We start from the raw sequence: 16,173 nt of genomic DNA, 5'->3' as shown, positions 1-16,173 counted from the left end.
AGGCCTTCACCGTTACCTCCTTCTGGGATGGGGCGGCCGAGGCCCATTCTGCTAGAAAGGACGAACGACTTTACTACTTTATTATTATTATTATTAGTAGTAGTAGTAGTAGTATTTTTTTTTACTAATCCTAAGTTCCTTTAAACAAAAACTAAGTTTAAAAGAATAATAATAATAATTAATTAATTCATGTATATGTACTGTTCAACATGGTGATCCGTATTTGTGTGGCATTGCCTTTAATATAAGGTCATTAAATACTGTGTAAAAACACCATGCTTCAATTTCTGGACATCATGAGCGACTAAAGGTCAGTCGTCCTCTTATAAGCTCAATATTTTGAAGAAGGCCTTCACCGTTACCTCCTTCTCGGATGGGGCGGCCGAGGCCCATTCTGCTAGAAAGGACAAACGACTTTACTACTTTATTATTATTAATTATAATTTTTTTTTACTAATCCTAAATTCCTTAAACAAAAACATTAAAAAGTTTAAAAGAATTATAATATTAATTAATTAATTAATTCATGTATATGTACAGTTCAACATGGTGATGTGGCATTGCCTTTAATATAAGGCCATTAAATACCATGTAAAAACACCATGCTTCAATTTCTGGACATCATGAGCGACTAAAGGTCAGTCGTCCTCTTATAAGCTCAATATTTTGAAGAAGGCCTTCACCGTTACCTCCTTCTCGGATGGGGCGGCCGAGGCCCATTCTGCTAGAAAGGACAAACGACTTTACTACTTTATTATTATTATTATTATTATTATTTATAATTTTTTTTTACTAATCCTAAATTCCTTAAACAAAAACATTAAAAAGTTTAAACGAATAATAATAATAATTAATTAATTAATTCATGTATATGTACTGTTCAACATGGCGATGTGGCATTGCCTTTAATATAAGGCCATTAAATACCGTGTAAAAACACCATGCTTCTATTTTTGCATGTCATTAGTGGCCAAAGTGACTTTTGATGGTGTAAAATTATTAAAGTTTTAGTGGAAAAGCTGACAGCATGTGCTGGACGTTGCTGCAGGCTTTGCTTGTTGGGCCTCCAGCTTTCGCCCCGTCTCGAGCGAATGGCGTTGTCGAGGCTGAGGTCCATCCAGCCAAAAGGGGTGAACAACTGTGCTTTAAACATGAGCTGAGGGTCATATTTCGGGTAAAATGAACCCTACTGTCATAATTAAGCTGCATTACGGTTCGATATCACGGCTAAACGTTAAACACGGCCGTTTTTCGGAGGCTCTCCCCCGGAGCCCGCTCGCCTCGACGCCTCCTCAAGTTTACAACTCTTCAGAACGCGCGCGTGACACTTTCTCCCGCCAATCACTACAAAGCACGCGCCGCCTGTTCGCTGCGCTCCCCAGCCGCGATCAGTCCGTGGCGGGGGATCGTAAGTCGGCGAAAACCGACAAATACAGCGAATAAAACACACCAACGCCGCCGCTTATCAGCCTTTATTAGACCACCGCCGCACCAGGACCACAAAGACAAGCAAAGCACCCGCATATTTGGACAAAGCCACGCCGTTTCTGCTCTTTAAACACGCCGGTGTGTACACGAGGCGACCCGTATTAGCATACTCTCGCGGGAAGTCGTAACGTAAGCGTGCGCTAACACGAGACCTCGATTTCGCGCGCTGAGGCTAAGCTCCGGTCAGGCGGGTGTTTGACAGGCGTTCGGGCCAATCAGCGCGCAGATTTTCACCCGCTGTAGCCAATAGGAGCGCGATCTGCTCCCCAGCGAGGAGGGGAAACACGTTGTTGAGCGATTTTATTGATTCGAGTTGTGGGTCGTTTATGAAGAGGGCATGAAGAGCAGGTTTCCGCACTCCGGAGACATTCATACGCTTTAAAACTGAGTCAAACGCACTTTTCCCGGTTTCAAGAGGACGCTAAAAGAGGTAATTGCCGCCTAATTTTTCATCCGTCCTTTCTTTCCTCCTCTTTCGCCGCTTGCCGAGGCTCGTCCGGCGAGCTGTGGGCTTAACTCGACTTTCTCGTCGCTTTCATCCGCCTTTACTTCGCTTTTTGTCTTTTACAGCTAAGCTTTCTTTCTTGGGCGGCTTATATTTTTGTCCTCCTCCGCCAAACTAGGCTGGTGTCAGTCCTCCAGGTGGCTCAGCGTGGCTTACTGCAGCGGGACGCCTCTGGACCTGTGGCTGGCTGGCTGCGTTTTGGCCGTTTGGGGTGTTTTGGGGGGGTTTATCTCACACGAAGCTTTAAATAAATAAAAATTGGGCTGCTGCTGCTGCTGCTGCTGCTGGTGGTATGGCTAGTTAAGGGGAAACGGCGGCGATGATGATGAAGATGAAGATGATGATGATGATGATGATGGTTAGCGCGCTTTAACTTGGAGGAGGAGCAGCAACAAAGCCTGAATCCCAACTTTTCCGCAGTGTTTAGCTATCTACATAACCGTAACCCTTTCTGCTCAGCACTTCAGCTGTTTAATTGTGTTTAATATTGACTGCTAAACAACAAAGGCGATCATCGTGTAAAAAGCCATGTTTTGGAAAACGTTCAGCAGGTTTGATTATGTCTAATTTAGTTAGTTTAGTTAATAACGAGCGTGAATAAGCAGTATTTTTTTTATAATAGCATAATGTGTGTTTTTGGACTGGACGTTTCGCCAGCTATCGTTTATCTGGGGCTGTTTTTCCACGGCTGCAATACCTCGGTTAGCCGAAAGGGGCGCACAGCCGCATTTCCGCAGGAGACGCAGGAGGGGCTTGGCTGGGGAAAGGTGTCAACAAAGGCTGTTTACCTGAGCGAGGAGGAGGAGAGGGGGGGGGGCAGAATGGCCTAAACAACACTGACCCCTGTATCAGTTCATGATCCACAGTGTGCATTTCGTTTAGTTCATTTGGAGCTGACTAAAGGCACCAGTTAGTGCTGGGCTGTGTGTAAACACGTGAGTATGCCTAGAAATGGCACAGATCTGATACTAGACATGTGGCTGAGCTTTGAAGAGGGAGTGTTATATTTTTTTCATTGCCTGTTTTATTAATTTCACAGTCAATCAACTAAACAGGACTAATGTGCCAGGAAATGTCTGGCCAGTGTTTTTTAAATGGCCATAATCCCCCGCCCAATAAGGTCCACTTGGGACACTTGTGTCTATGTTCTGAAAACAGTCAAGTCAGACAATTTTCCAACCTCTCTTCATGGCTTTAACAGTTTTTATTTAATATATAAACACTGACGTATGTAAATGCTCTCTGTTCTGGTTGGCTGCTCTGCGATGAGCCTTGATCAAAAAGCCGCCCGAGCTGCAACGCTCCTTATAACTTGTATACTTGTATAACTGTTGTTGGCTGAAAAGACCACCCCCCCTGACCCCCCACTCTCGTATTACCACAGGTCTGCTACAATGTGGATTCAGGTGCGCACCATGGACGGCAAGGAGACCCACCGGGTGGACTCCCTGTCCAAGCTAACTAAGGTGGACGAGTTGAGGGTTAAGATCATGGAGCTGTTCAACGTGGAGCCGGAGAGGCAGAGGCTGTTCTACAGAGGGAAACAGGTTTGTTGATGTGTGGGTGTGTCGTATGATGTACGTGAATAGATCAAGTGCATAAAAATGAAAGGAATGGTTCACTGAAAAGGTTACCTAAACCTCCTAGGCATGTGGGGCGAGTTTGCTAGTTTGATTTGTCAGTACATTTGAGGCTAGTAGGAGTAGTCTGTGTCACTGAAAAGGTTTGGGTGAGCCATTATCCACCAATCCGAACCATAATTTTTTTTTATTACATTTTTACATTTTACAGCTTATAGGTTAAGTGTTTGTAAGGGCTTGGAAAGAGACAGATGCTGACCATGCAGTCACATCAAATCAACACTAGGGGAGTCGAAATATTGATAAGTTGAAATATTTTAATGTATTTGTGATGCTGTATTGTTTTTTTAACACTTTATTTTTTTTAAATGAGTATAAATGTAGTGTGTGGTGGTTTTATGCATATGATTAAATCCTTTTTAAAAATTGCAGTCACCTTTCTTAGTGTTGCAGTATGTTGATTCGCCAGGTTCTTGCCTGTACACAGCTCTAATCAAAACCACACAACCCCAAAGTCAATTACTTAGTTTCTGTAGTGAAAGCCGGCTTATAAACCCACTGTGTCCTGCTGAACTCAAACCTTCTGCATGGAACCAGGGTTATTGCCAGTGCATAATCAAACGCGGCAAGGCAGATTGTTGTAAAAGTGGTTGTCCTCATGGTTTGCGTCTTTTCCTGTGGCCGGACACCCGTCCTTAGCCGTTTTCATTCTGTTCCGAAGACAGAACCGTGCTCTGCTGCTCTAGACTGGGATTACCAGCGCCACTTCAGCCAGAATTTTGTAATCGGGAATAATTTATCTGAGGGTGATGATCAGAAGTTGGTAAGGCTCTCTGAACATGAGATTTCCTCATCATGCCAACTTCACTTGTTTCATTTGGAGGAAATCCTGCCCAATGTGCTTCTTCTGCACCATTGTCTGTATGTGCGAACAGAGGGGATATGCACTTATTATGCACACTTGCCACCTACAGGACGGTGTTTGAATTGCCTACATTTACGGTAACGCCCTCAGTGTTGTAATCTTGGTTAATGCGAGAACTGCAGATGCTTGCCAATTGGCTACATTTTGGGTAAGCTTTTGTTAGATAGTCCTTTTATAAATTGGAAGAAATTGACATCTGCAAATGCATTAAGATTAAAATCATTTATTGTATCTGATGCATATCTGGCCATCCATGCAGTTTGATTGTTGTACTTTTTTTTTTTTTTTTTTTTTTTTATATATATATATATATATATATATATATATATATATATATATATATATATATATATATATATATATATATATATATATATATATATATATATATATATATACAGAGAGCTAGAGCTAGGTTATTGGGACTTGTTTTCTGGACGTGCTGATGGAAATTCTTCTGAGGCTTGATGTCTGTCTTGTCTCTCTTAATTTGGTATAGATGGAAGATGGCCACACTATTTTCGACTACAACGTGGGACTCAATGACATCGTTCAGCTGCTCGTCCGTCAGGTTCAGCCCTCTGAGTCTTTGCCCAAGGACAAGGAGGGAGAGCTGTCAGACTCCGACTCTGGCTGCGGTTCAGGTCAGAGCGAGTCCGACAAGAGCTCCACCCACGGAGAATGTGAAGGCCAGAGCGCCGGAACTTCGGCCCAGGCGGACCTCGTCGACCCAGGATTTGGCTTTTATAAGGTGAGCTGCACCGTGTGGCTTTCTCGGACTGCCTCGGCTGCGCTATTGTACACATACTATATCTGCTTCAAGCATGGCTTTAATGAGCGGATATTTGGTTAACCACAGGAAGGGGGAGGGTGACTTTAGCTGATATCAAATTCATTTTGTTACTACTGTTAAACTTCCCTTCATGTCCCTCCAGATGTTGAATTACAGAAGTAGCTTTATTGAATGTTAACGTGTTCTAGGTCATGTGGGTGCAACTCAATTCACGCACTTGGTGGTAAACTTGAGTTGGTGGATTGCTTGATTACTTGTTTTACGTTGTGCATTTCTGAATGTTTGCTGTCTCATTTTTTTTTTCATAGATAAATGAATATGTGGATGCACGAGACTTGAACATGGGGGCTTGGTTTGAGGCTCAGATTGTGAACATCACAAAGACTACGAAGGACACTGAGGAAGGAGGCATGGAAACGGATGGGGAGGAGGAAATCCGCTACCACATCAAATATGAAGAGTGAGCCTAGTCTGTTTATTGTAAAATATGGAAGAAAGTTAAGGATGTGATTGCATGGTGTGCTTATCTTAGTTGCTATATCGACACGACACATTTTCATGCTTGCATCATCAAAGCTGTGTCCGATATCTTAATCTCTTCATGTATCGTTTATCTTTCTTGCCCTTTTGCAACAATCCTAGCCTTTTTTCTTCTTCTCTTTTTGTTCATCAGCTATCCAGAGAACGGGGTGGTGCAACTGCTGGCTAAGGATGTGCGCCCCCGGGCCCGTACTGTGTACCAGTGGCATCAGCTGGAGGCAGGAATGATCGTCATGGTGAACTATAACCCAGATGAGCCTAAAGATCGAGGGTACTGGTACGATGCGCAGATCCAGAGGAAGAGGGAGACGCGCACCCAGCGAGAGATTTTTGGCAAAATACTGCTCGGGTAGGAGATGTTCCTGTTCAACAAACGTACAAAATTAAAATAAAAAATGAAAAAAAACTGCTGGGTTCTAACAAAAAAAGTGTGTAGGAGTGATGTGGAATTCTCTCTAACATTATAAATAGCCAAGTGTTTAGTCAAAGCGGATCAATTAAAAAGTTTCTAAACCATGATGAACAATGAGTAGTGTTTATAGTATTCTAACCAATGTGTAGTACAGTTACTGTACATGGGCTGATCCACATTTACCAATTGTTTTGATTTTTGGATTGAATTGCAGACTTTGTTTATTCCAGATAGTAAATAAACCTCAAACACATTGTTGTAATGTCATGAACGTCAAATGTTGTGCTGCAATATACGTCATTGATTTATTTGTGCAGACTGTCTTAAAACCTCTATGCTGGTATCAATTGCTAAACAGTGCTATTTTGTGTAATTAGCAGACAGTGGTTCTTTAAGAAAACCATCCAACTAAAGAAAGGATAGTCTTGCATAAATGTGCAGTTATCTTCTGAATGTGTAATTGTCATATTGATGATGTGTGCTCTGTAGGGATGCTGGTGATTCTCTCAACGACTGCCGAATCATGTTTGTGAATGAGATCTACAAGATTGAGGAGCCTGGGAGCTCAGAGGGATCTGCAGCTGCTTCTGACAGCCCTCTGAAAAGTGAGTTTCCTCTTTAGTTCTATAGTTGATATCACATCACAGAGACTGTGATCACAAAACAGGCTTAGTTTAAGTGTTGAGACTTATTGAGGTGTATTACTCCCACTTAGGATCTTTTAGTAGTTTTATTAAGTGGCATTTCCTGAGCAGGCAATCGGGCTGAGTGAACTCCTGGGTACGGGTGGGTGGTGTCCTTCGTTCTGTCTGGCTGCTGTATACTTATATTCTCATTTGAGGGATCACTTGCACAGATGAGGATCCACACACTTGCTTGACTGCATAAAAACACCCCTAAATACAGAAGGTTTGTGACTTTTAAACATCATATACATTTTTACTAATCCAGTGAAACTTTCCTGTCTGTTCAGGATCCAATGGGCCGGAGTGTAAGCACTGCAAAGATGACCCAAAGAAAAACTGCCGCTGGTGTAACTGCCACGTGTGTGGCGTGAAGCAGGACCCCGACAAGCAGCTGCTGTGTGATGAGTGTGATATGGCTTTTCACACTTACTGCCTCAACCCGCCCCTCACGACTATCCCGGCTGATGAGGACTGGTATGATTTGAGATTTTTAGTGGCTCTAGAGTTAGATGTGTAATATTAATAACCAATCACAATTTAATTTGTCAATCAGACTTTTAAAATCCAGACCGAGGTCTCTTAGTTTTGTTACACGGTGTACATTTAGGCCCAGTTTGTTTGGGTTTTGCTCTGCAGTTTAGTGAGCGCATTAAAGAACTTTTGCTGTGTCCCATCATCACACGTGGGTTTTGTTGATTGGTTTGTAAAAGGTTGTCTGACATGTCAATTTGGCAAGTTGTCCTTTCAGGCGCCACACGGCAGGGTGAGAGCCACAGATTGTCCTCGTTTTGCTTTCATTTCTGTTCATTAAATAAGGGTTAACTTACAGTTGCAGTATATGCAGACCTGCATAATCTGTGATGCCAGTACTACTGCGTGACACATGCACTCAAAGGGAAGTGGATTTTATGCATAACATCGGTTCTTTCGCGCCAATAGCCTGCCTCAACTTCCTGTAATTGGTCCGAAACCCCGAACCGTCAAAAAAAACAAAACAATTACTTTCACACTACAACCGAACCAAACCATGTTTCAGTTGCTTCGGACAGAGACCCCACCTCTTGTGGTTGGCCGAAGGTTTGGTCCGTGGTTTGCAACAATTTTCACACCTGCTACCAAACTGAAAAGTCCAGACAAGGTAGAGGTGAAGGCACCCTGAGTCAGACAAGTTAAAGAAAAATTATATTCGTTATTTGTCAGTACACATTTGCGTTGTCTTAAAGATATCAACGTTTCTTAAGATGTGTGCCGTTCCTGAACTGTTCAGTCCTTTCTCCCATGGACAGGTATTGCCCTCAGTGCCGTAACGATGCAAGCGAAGTTGTTCTGGCTGGAGAGAAGCTGAAGGAGAGCAAGAAGAAAGCGAAGATGGCTTCAGCCAGCTCCTCCAGTCAGAGAGACTGGGGCAAGGTATGTGTTCAGAAAAGCCAGTGGTCTAGTTTAAAAGCTATCCCTGTGTAACATGCTAGCAGCAACACTGTCTATTCCATACCTGCTCATACCTTTTCTCCTTTGGTCAACCTCTTCAGGGTATGGCGTGTGTTGGACGCACCAAACAGTGCACCATCGTTCCCTCCAATCACTATGGGCCTGTGCCTGGAGTGCCCGTGGGAACGCTGTGGAAGTTTAGAGTGCAGGTGAGCTGCTGGCCTAATTATTTACTTTAGTATTTGATCAGTTCAGCAATCAAATGTAACAGTACTGTACTTTAATATTAAAAAAAAAGAATTGATCCTGCTTTTGTTGGAGTAACACTGTCTACTGTCCGGGAAGGAAGGTTTTCTACTACTCTGGTAAAAGGATTTGATTTGCGTTTAGTGACTTGTGTGTTAGTCAGGGCAGGATGTTTGATGATCACCACCCCACCTCATCCCAAAAGTATTCGATGAGGCACCACAATCATTCCAGTGAACATGGTTCCGGTTCCACTGCTCCATAGCTCTATGTCGGGAGGGGGGGGGGGCTTTATACCGCTCAAGCCCACCTCTACCATTGGACATTATGCTGATATGCTCCAGAAAGCCTTATTCTATTAACCGTACTTCTCTACAGGTACTAGACAAGCTGTGTGTGGGTATCTGTGTCAGCAATGGATGCTACTTAATAAATGTGTTTCACTACTTTAGTAAAGGTGTCCATAAACCTTTGGGCATGTAGTGTAGCTTAAACTTGGTTAAACATGCCTCATCTAGACTGGCTTACTTTGTGACCCCCCCCCCCCCCCCCCCCCCCCCTGTTTTTGAACAAGGTTATACAATTAAGTTTGTGCACAACAGGTCAGCGAATCTGGAGTCCACAGGCCGCACGTAGCCGGCATTCACGGCAGGAGCAACGATGGTGCCTATTCCCTAGTTCTGGCGGGAGGCTATGAAGATGATGTGGTATGTTGTGGTTATTACTCATGTTAATTTTGTAATTCTGCCCTATAGGTTTTCAGATTACACAGCTTATTGAAATGAGTCCACAGTTCTGATATTAACTCTAATGCCTTCAATGCTTTTCAGGATGATGGCAATGAGTTCACGTATACAGGTTCTGGGGGTCGTGATCTGTCTGGTAACAAGAGAACTGCTGAACAGTCCTGTGATCAGAAACTCACCAATATGAACAGGTCAGTAATGAGCACCAGCCTTTCGTAGACCTTTTTGGTCCGTACATGTTGAAGGCATAGTGTTAAAATGCTGATGGGCTCTACAGGCATTGGGAATTACTCCTTTAGTATTGGTATAAATATTCTGAGCGGATTAGTGGGGATGAATGTAAGGTTGCCACTAAAGACTATTTTTCTCTCTTAACTATTGAGTAAACCATTTACTTTGACCAAAAAAAGCTCCTTTACCTTTTTGTAGTAAAGTTCAACAGACTATATCCTCATAGAATGTAAAAAATTAGATAAGCAAATCCAGCTGAAACAAAAGGTAAGCATTTAAGTCAGGAGTGCAATTCTAAAACCAATGTAACCCTTTATATATCTGATCTTTTGGGTACAAAATACTGTAAGTACCAGAAAATTCACTTAAATGAACTGCAGAAATAGGATAACTGTAAGGTGCATGTCCCATCAAGCCCGAACACAGGCAGTCAATTAATGAAGCCCAAATTCTAGTCTTAACATTTTTAACATCCCCTTATTCAGTGGGAATTCTAGGGTAGCAGGCAGAAGTGCATGCAAAGTTTTCTTAGCAGTTAGTAGAAGGACAACAGAATTTTTAAAGCTTCTCTACTAACGGTTACTGAACATGACAAAACCAGCGTGAGTGTTGTCTAGTCATTTCCGACTGCACCATCATCCTGCATAGTCCCCGTGTTTTCCCCTCAGGTGATCATGCATTGTGCTAGTGGTGCTGTGGTAAGCAGTCAATCCTTTGCTCAGTGTAAAATCCTTTTTCTTTTCTTTTTCATATATTTGACTCCTTGGGTCTTTGGAAACTTTTAGAAACCTCTTTTATAACTCTGTCAGACTCCACTGCAGCTGCTATTAATTATTTTATTTTTAAATGAGTTTACCATGACTGGAGCCAAAAAGCCATGCACATAGGAATTATTTTGTAGCGTGAAACATCAATTGTTTCAGAAATTTGCATTAACATAAATGAAAGTGCATCGATTTAAAATTGATGATGCATTTTTAGCATCACTGTCAGTTATGCTAACTAATCGCAGCAGCCCTCGCTGTTATACCTCTGTAACACAACTGTTATTTTGCTTCCATCTTTCCACGCCATAGCTATCCTTATTACTATTGTTATCTAAAGCCTACTTAGTTCATACATTTCGCACATTCTGATTCTGAGAATCAGGCCGTTTCTAGGCTCTAAACCCTGTGTATTGGTAAGTTTGGACTTTGTTATGGTTCTGTGCTGTTTTGAGTTTTTCAATATGTTTACAAGCTGCTTTAATTGATGCTCTAATAGGTTTTGTTGGTGTTGCGATATTTGCATTGCAATACTTTCCCTCACCAGGGAGGTTCTTTTAAGAGTAACCTTCAGGTTTGTTTTTTTAAGTGACGACTACAGAGGAGTGGTCTGGTTTTTATGATTGTACGGTAATGGAGATTACATTGCAATAAACACTAGCATTTGTGTTTCAGGGCGCTGGCTTTGAACTGCAACGCGTCGGTAAATGAAAAGGATGGGGCGGAGGCCAAGGACTGGAAGGCGGGGAAACCTGTAAGAGTGGTGCGAAGCTCCAAGGGTCGAAAGCACAGCAAATACTGTCCAGAAGACGGAAACAGATATGATGGCATTTACAAGGTTTGTGTGTGTTGCAACGTTTTATGAAGAACACGGTTTCAGTGTAATTAAACTCACTAGGTCACTACAGCGATAAATGGCAGACTGCATTAGATCATCCACAAAGGGGTGAAAAGCGCTGGAGGAATGTCGCTAATGTCCCCTGTGGTTTATCAGGTGGTTAAGTACTGGCCAGAAAAGGGAAAGTCGGGTTTCTTGGTTTGGAGATACCTGCTAAAGCGAAACGATGATGAACCGGCACCGTGGACCAGAGATGGAAAGGAACGCATTAAAAAGCTTGGCCTCACCATGCAGGTAATGAACCTTTACAGATTTAATCTCCATTTAGTAGCGGTCTGGAGCGCTGTGAACATTAACCATCACAAACGTCACACATCTTGGGCTTTTGACCGTGTTGCAGAATAAGTAAATGAAAACCCTGAATGCGTTCAGACACTAACTTTACAGTTGGGACACATTTGGACCCAAGTATTTGGCTCAAATGTCACGTTAATCCTGCTCTTTCCTGACAGTATCCTGAAGGTTATCTAGAGGCTGTGGCTGCTAAAGAGAAGGAAAAGGAGAAAGAGAAGGAGAACAAGAGCGAGGATGAGGCTGAAACACCCACCAAGGGCAAGAGGAAGAGGAAATCTCAGACAAGCAAGTGTCCTTTTTGAATCTCTTAAAACGGCTGTAATTGCAGACCAGGTATTGATGCTGTTTAACAGCTTGTAGTAGAGCAGCTGTTGTTGAGCTCCCAAACTCTTTACAATAGTTCTTCATTTATGGTTTTAGGTTAAATATGGTTCAATCTTTTTAATCAGTATGCACCTTTATTTATTTATTAATTAATTAGTATGTAGAAGTTCTACACACTCTTATTTCCTTTTAGAAAAGGATTGGGATGTTTTGTTTTAGGCATCACTGTGAGGGACCTCTTTTGGCTGCAGTACTGAAGTATGTAGAGTGTGGGTGGCACAGTTTTAGTTTCCCTGCTCTAACAGGCCTACTGAACCTGATAATTTAAATTTGAGTTCAATCAGATGCGCCTGAGTTTTTGCACAAAACTCTGCAAAAGTCCAGCCCTCCAGGACCGGTATTGCCCACCCCTGATGTAGACCTTTTTGTTATTGGCAGTCTTTCTGTAATTGCTGTGGGTTTAGTATCTAATCTGCTCATGTTGTGCCTTATTCAGTTGAGGAAGATGAGAAACGCTCACCGTCCAAGAACACGCCTAAAAAGATCAAAGTGGAGGCCTACAAACTGACCAAAGAGCAGAAGGCCTTGATCAAGAAAGACGAGCTCAACAAGAAACTCTGGGATGAAGCTATGCAGTCTCTAAGCCTTGGACCAGTAAGTACTTCAAATCTCAAAGCAAAGTTGGAGAACAGCACATGGAAATATTGGCGTTCTGCGTGGCTGGCTTCCATTAAGGAGTCTAGAATTTGTGCAGTTTTATATCATATTACCAAGTGTTGATGGACAGCCATGAGAGTGCAGTTGTGTGGTGTGATGAACCCTGGTCCCTGACGGGCGTTTTATTTTCTTACAGCGATTCTTAAACAAAGTGGAGGAAGTTTTCTTGTGTATCTGCTGCCAAGAAGTTGTTTTCCAGCCCATCACCACAGAGTGCCAACACAACGTGTGCAGGGTGAGTCTGAGATGCAACTCAGGTTCTTGTAGTTTTGAAACAAACTCACATTTAACTGAATTAAATGTGCTTATGTAGTTGTTGGATGGAATTTGAGAACATTTAATATCCCACATATTGAATAAATAATACTGGTGACAGAACACTAATGCCACCTTCTAAGCTAGCACACATCCAGAGGTCTAAAGGGATGCATAATGACAGTTGAATCATATCTGCCTGTGGGCCTGTTTGTCTAATATAGTGATAATATTGTAAATTAATCATAATTCTTTATATCGCAACTTTCATACATTGTAAATCAGCTCAAAGTGCTTTACATGAAATTACAGGTTTTGGAAAATTGAAAGCATTGAGTAAAGAATGGGTTAAAAAAGTAAACATTTTATTTATTTTATTAAGACAAAATTGCACTAAATAAAATTCTATGTAACAAGTAATTAGTTGTGTAATTGGACTCTTGTATGCAGGGTGAGGGTGACGTTTTGGTAATGCTGAGCCAGTGCGCTTAGGTTTCTGGTTTTCTATTGATTTTATTTATTATTATTTTTTTAATTTTAATTATTTTTAAGTTTCATTTCTGTTCCTCTACTAAAAATAAATCCATGAGGATATGGTCCCGGTTTCATTTGCATTGGTTCAAAAGATGTGTTCGTAGTTGACATGAGCTTGTTGCAAGTGCGGCCTTAAATTACCTGTAAAAATCACTTGTGCATCCAAAAAATTGCATATTACCACCCCTAATTACATGTAAATTTTGATATGTAATTAGAGGTGGTATTGTATTGGGCTTTTAAAAGTAAAAAAAAAAAGAGGTTTCTGATCGGTTGTCTGTGTGTGCTTTTAAAGGAATGTCTTCAGCGATCCTTCAAAGCAGAGGTGTACACCTGCCCGGCTTGCCGACACGATCTCGGCAAAAACTACCAAATGACGGTGAACAAGTCCCTTCAAGCCATCCTGACCCAGCTGTTCCCCGGGTACAGCAGCGGCCGGTGATGAAGCGCAGGGGGGTGGCAATGAACTAATGAGGCCAGCAGTGCATCCAGACTGAATTCACTTTTAATATATTTTAACTAATGTTATAACCGAATCAGGGTGTAGGATTACTTGCAGCCCCAGCCGTTAATTCAGTTGGTCCGATTTTATTGGTGCTGTACTCTGTAGAATCTGATCTGCTTTTTTTTTGTCTTTTTTTTTTTATATAAATAAAAGCCTCAGTTCTCAACGGGTAGGTACCCCCTCCTAATACACACCTTTTTTGTATTTACAGGTAAATGTGATTTAATAGCATTTTAGTGACCTTTTAGGTGTAGGAGCTTCCTTTTTAGGAAACGTAATGCCCTAATTGTACTCTTCACCAGCACATCATTTTGAAAATTTCAGCTACGCACAACTGCACTATTTGCTTCCAGCAAAATACTTTGTTTCTTTTTTTTTTTTTTGGCCAGGGATAAGTGGACATATTTTGTTAGGTATGTAGGCATGCACTGGCATCAGGATCCCTTAAAGCATTTAATTGGAACATTTGAACTGTTTTAGGTCTAACAGCAGTACACGTTGACACCGTTTAGCGCTTTAAACTGCCTTAATCCCTTTCTTTATTGGTGTTTAACTAAATTTAATCCGCTATTTTATATATAGCGCTATATAAAAAAAAATCTTATGACTCTTAGCTTTGCTTTCTAACTACTGTATGAGCTTAGAAATTCCATGTCGTTGCAATTCATCATTACTGACTCCCTTTTTTTTTTTTTTTTTTTTTTTTTTTTTTTTGTTGCCGTTATGCAATCAAGTTTCTCCTGCTAGGGGTTTCAGAGGGGAAACTGCTACTCTGGAACAAAGACTCACAATGTATTCTCATCCTGTTCAGTTAATATTTAATGAAATTGTAATTTTTCTCTCGTTTATGCTCAGTGAAATTCTTAGCTTTGTTCTTAGATTTATCACAATATTTGCTAAATAAACGCCTAAGGCTGCAGATGGGGTTTTTTGTTATACCTCAATTATTTCTAATATTGCATAGACTGGAAGTGTATATTCTGAAATTTGAAATTGTATATTTTTAGCACTTGTATTTAGCCATGTTATGTAGTCGTAGGTGCTGTTTTCTTGCACTGTTTAAGTGCTGAATTTTTCAATAAACCTTATTCCTTTTATATGGAACAAAGCAATGGAGCCCTCGTTTTTTTTTTTGGAGTCAATGGTGTCTGCTGTTCACAGATCAGCAGCATCCGAGTAATTCCTCTCGTCTGATTTGACTTATTTATTTATTTTTTTGGATCTGTAGCTCATGGTGTCTTCACATATTCTGGCAGAGCTCTTGCACTACCAGATCAGGTGAAGTGAATCGGAAGGGGTTTGCCTGTTTTGAGGTCTGCACTTTATTTTTATTTTATTATTCTATTTTTTTTTTTTTTTATGTGATTATCCTGATCTTATTAGATATGCACTGACTGGCGACGAGTGCAGGACATGTGCCGTCTTCACAGTACTTGCAGTTGCACATGTTCTTCCCTGATGGTTCTGATGTAACCTATTGAATGTGTTATACTTTGAGAGGCAGACTAATCCTAATTGATCTTGAACAATTTATAGAAAGTTAAATAATTCCTGAAATACAAAAAAACATATCTAAATGAGCATTGCAGTTGTAGAGTTCTACATTTATAAAGGTGTCTAAAATTCCTTTATTATAAATTAAATTTGTTTCACCTAGTACAGATATAATAAATGCCTAGTAACAAAAATGATGACCTTACCTATCAAAATTCCTGTTACTGGAGCTCAAGCAGCTCGGAAACTACTTACAGTCTGTGGTTCAATCCAACAGCCTCAGCACTAATAACCAGATGTCCCCAAAGGCCTTCATTACCTGGACCAGGTGTGTTAGATTGTAGGGCTGGGTTTACTATAAGCCTTTCTGCATGAAGGAGTTGTACATTCTCTCCTCCAATCTAAGATGCTTTCTGGGTCCTGTCCATTCTTCACTACTGTTATGTGTGCCACTGGCTGCAGCACAAAAATAATTGACCCCATACTGAACAGTTTACATTTTTATTTTTTTTTATTTTTATTTTTTTATTTTGTTTTATTTGGACCCATTTCCAAAATGTGCCGGTTTGTTTAGATGTTTATTTGGGAACTTTTTGAGGTTTAAATTTCTGGTGAAAATGCAGGAAAAGCATGATGCCTCAATGATCTTATTTGTGTAGATGTCCCTGCACAGTGCAACCAGTCCGCTAAATGTTCCTGGAGGTCTTTTGTACTTAAACAGGGTTTGATTTGCCTTTCTAGCAATCCTATCAGCAGTTCTCTTGGGACGTTTTCTTGGAGTCCCTCCAGACCTGAACTTGACCCCCAC

General features: G+C 41.2%; 1 protein-coding gene across 1 annotated transcript; it reads left to right on the top strand.

Moving 5' to 3' along the window:
* The first annotated feature begins 1,855 nt into the window (after positions 1-1,855).
* uhrf1 (ubiquitin-like with PHD and ring finger domains 1) lies at positions 1,856-14,949 on the top strand. The gene is made up of 17 exons (XM_072659776.1): positions 1,856-1,918; positions 3,378-3,540; positions 4,998-5,249; positions 5,600-5,751; positions 5,965-6,180; positions 6,733-6,848; positions 7,217-7,403; positions 8,216-8,339; positions 8,459-8,566; positions 9,206-9,310; positions 9,434-9,540; positions 11,020-11,182; positions 11,339-11,476; positions 11,695-11,821; positions 12,357-12,514; positions 12,714-12,812; positions 13,662-14,949. The coding sequence occupies exons 2-17, from the start codon at positions 3,388-3,390 to the stop codon at positions 13,806-13,808; spliced, it is 2,352 nt and encodes a 783-aa protein (XP_072515877.1). The 5' UTR covers positions 1,856-1,918; positions 3,378-3,387; the 3' UTR covers positions 13,809-14,949.
* Positions 14,950-16,173: the final 1,224 nt, after the last annotated feature.

Source organism: Salminus brasiliensis, chromosome 17, assembly GCF_030463535.1.
Source record: "Salminus brasiliensis chromosome 17, fSalBra1.hap2, whole genome shotgun sequence".
Classification (NCBI taxonomy): Eukaryota; Metazoa; Chordata; class Actinopteri; order Characiformes; family Bryconidae; genus Salminus; species Salminus brasiliensis.
Note: the sequence above shows the minus strand (reverse complement) of the source record. Positions and strands in the feature narration are given on the sequence as shown.

Bases quoted from the DNA above. Each gene is read 5' to 3' on its own strand.
- uhrf1 (XM_072659776.1), top strand. From the start codon at position 3,388: ATGTGGATTCAGGTGCGCACCATGGACGGCAAGGAGACCCACCGGGTG. The intron at 5,752-5,964 runs GTGAGCCTAGTC...TTTGTTCATCAG, and splicing joins TACCACATCAAATATGAAGA to CTATCCAGAGAACGGGGTGG. The intron at 9,311-9,433 runs GTATGTTGTGGT...AATGCTTTTCAG, and splicing joins GAGGCTATGAAGATGATGTG to GATGATGGCAATGAGTTCAC.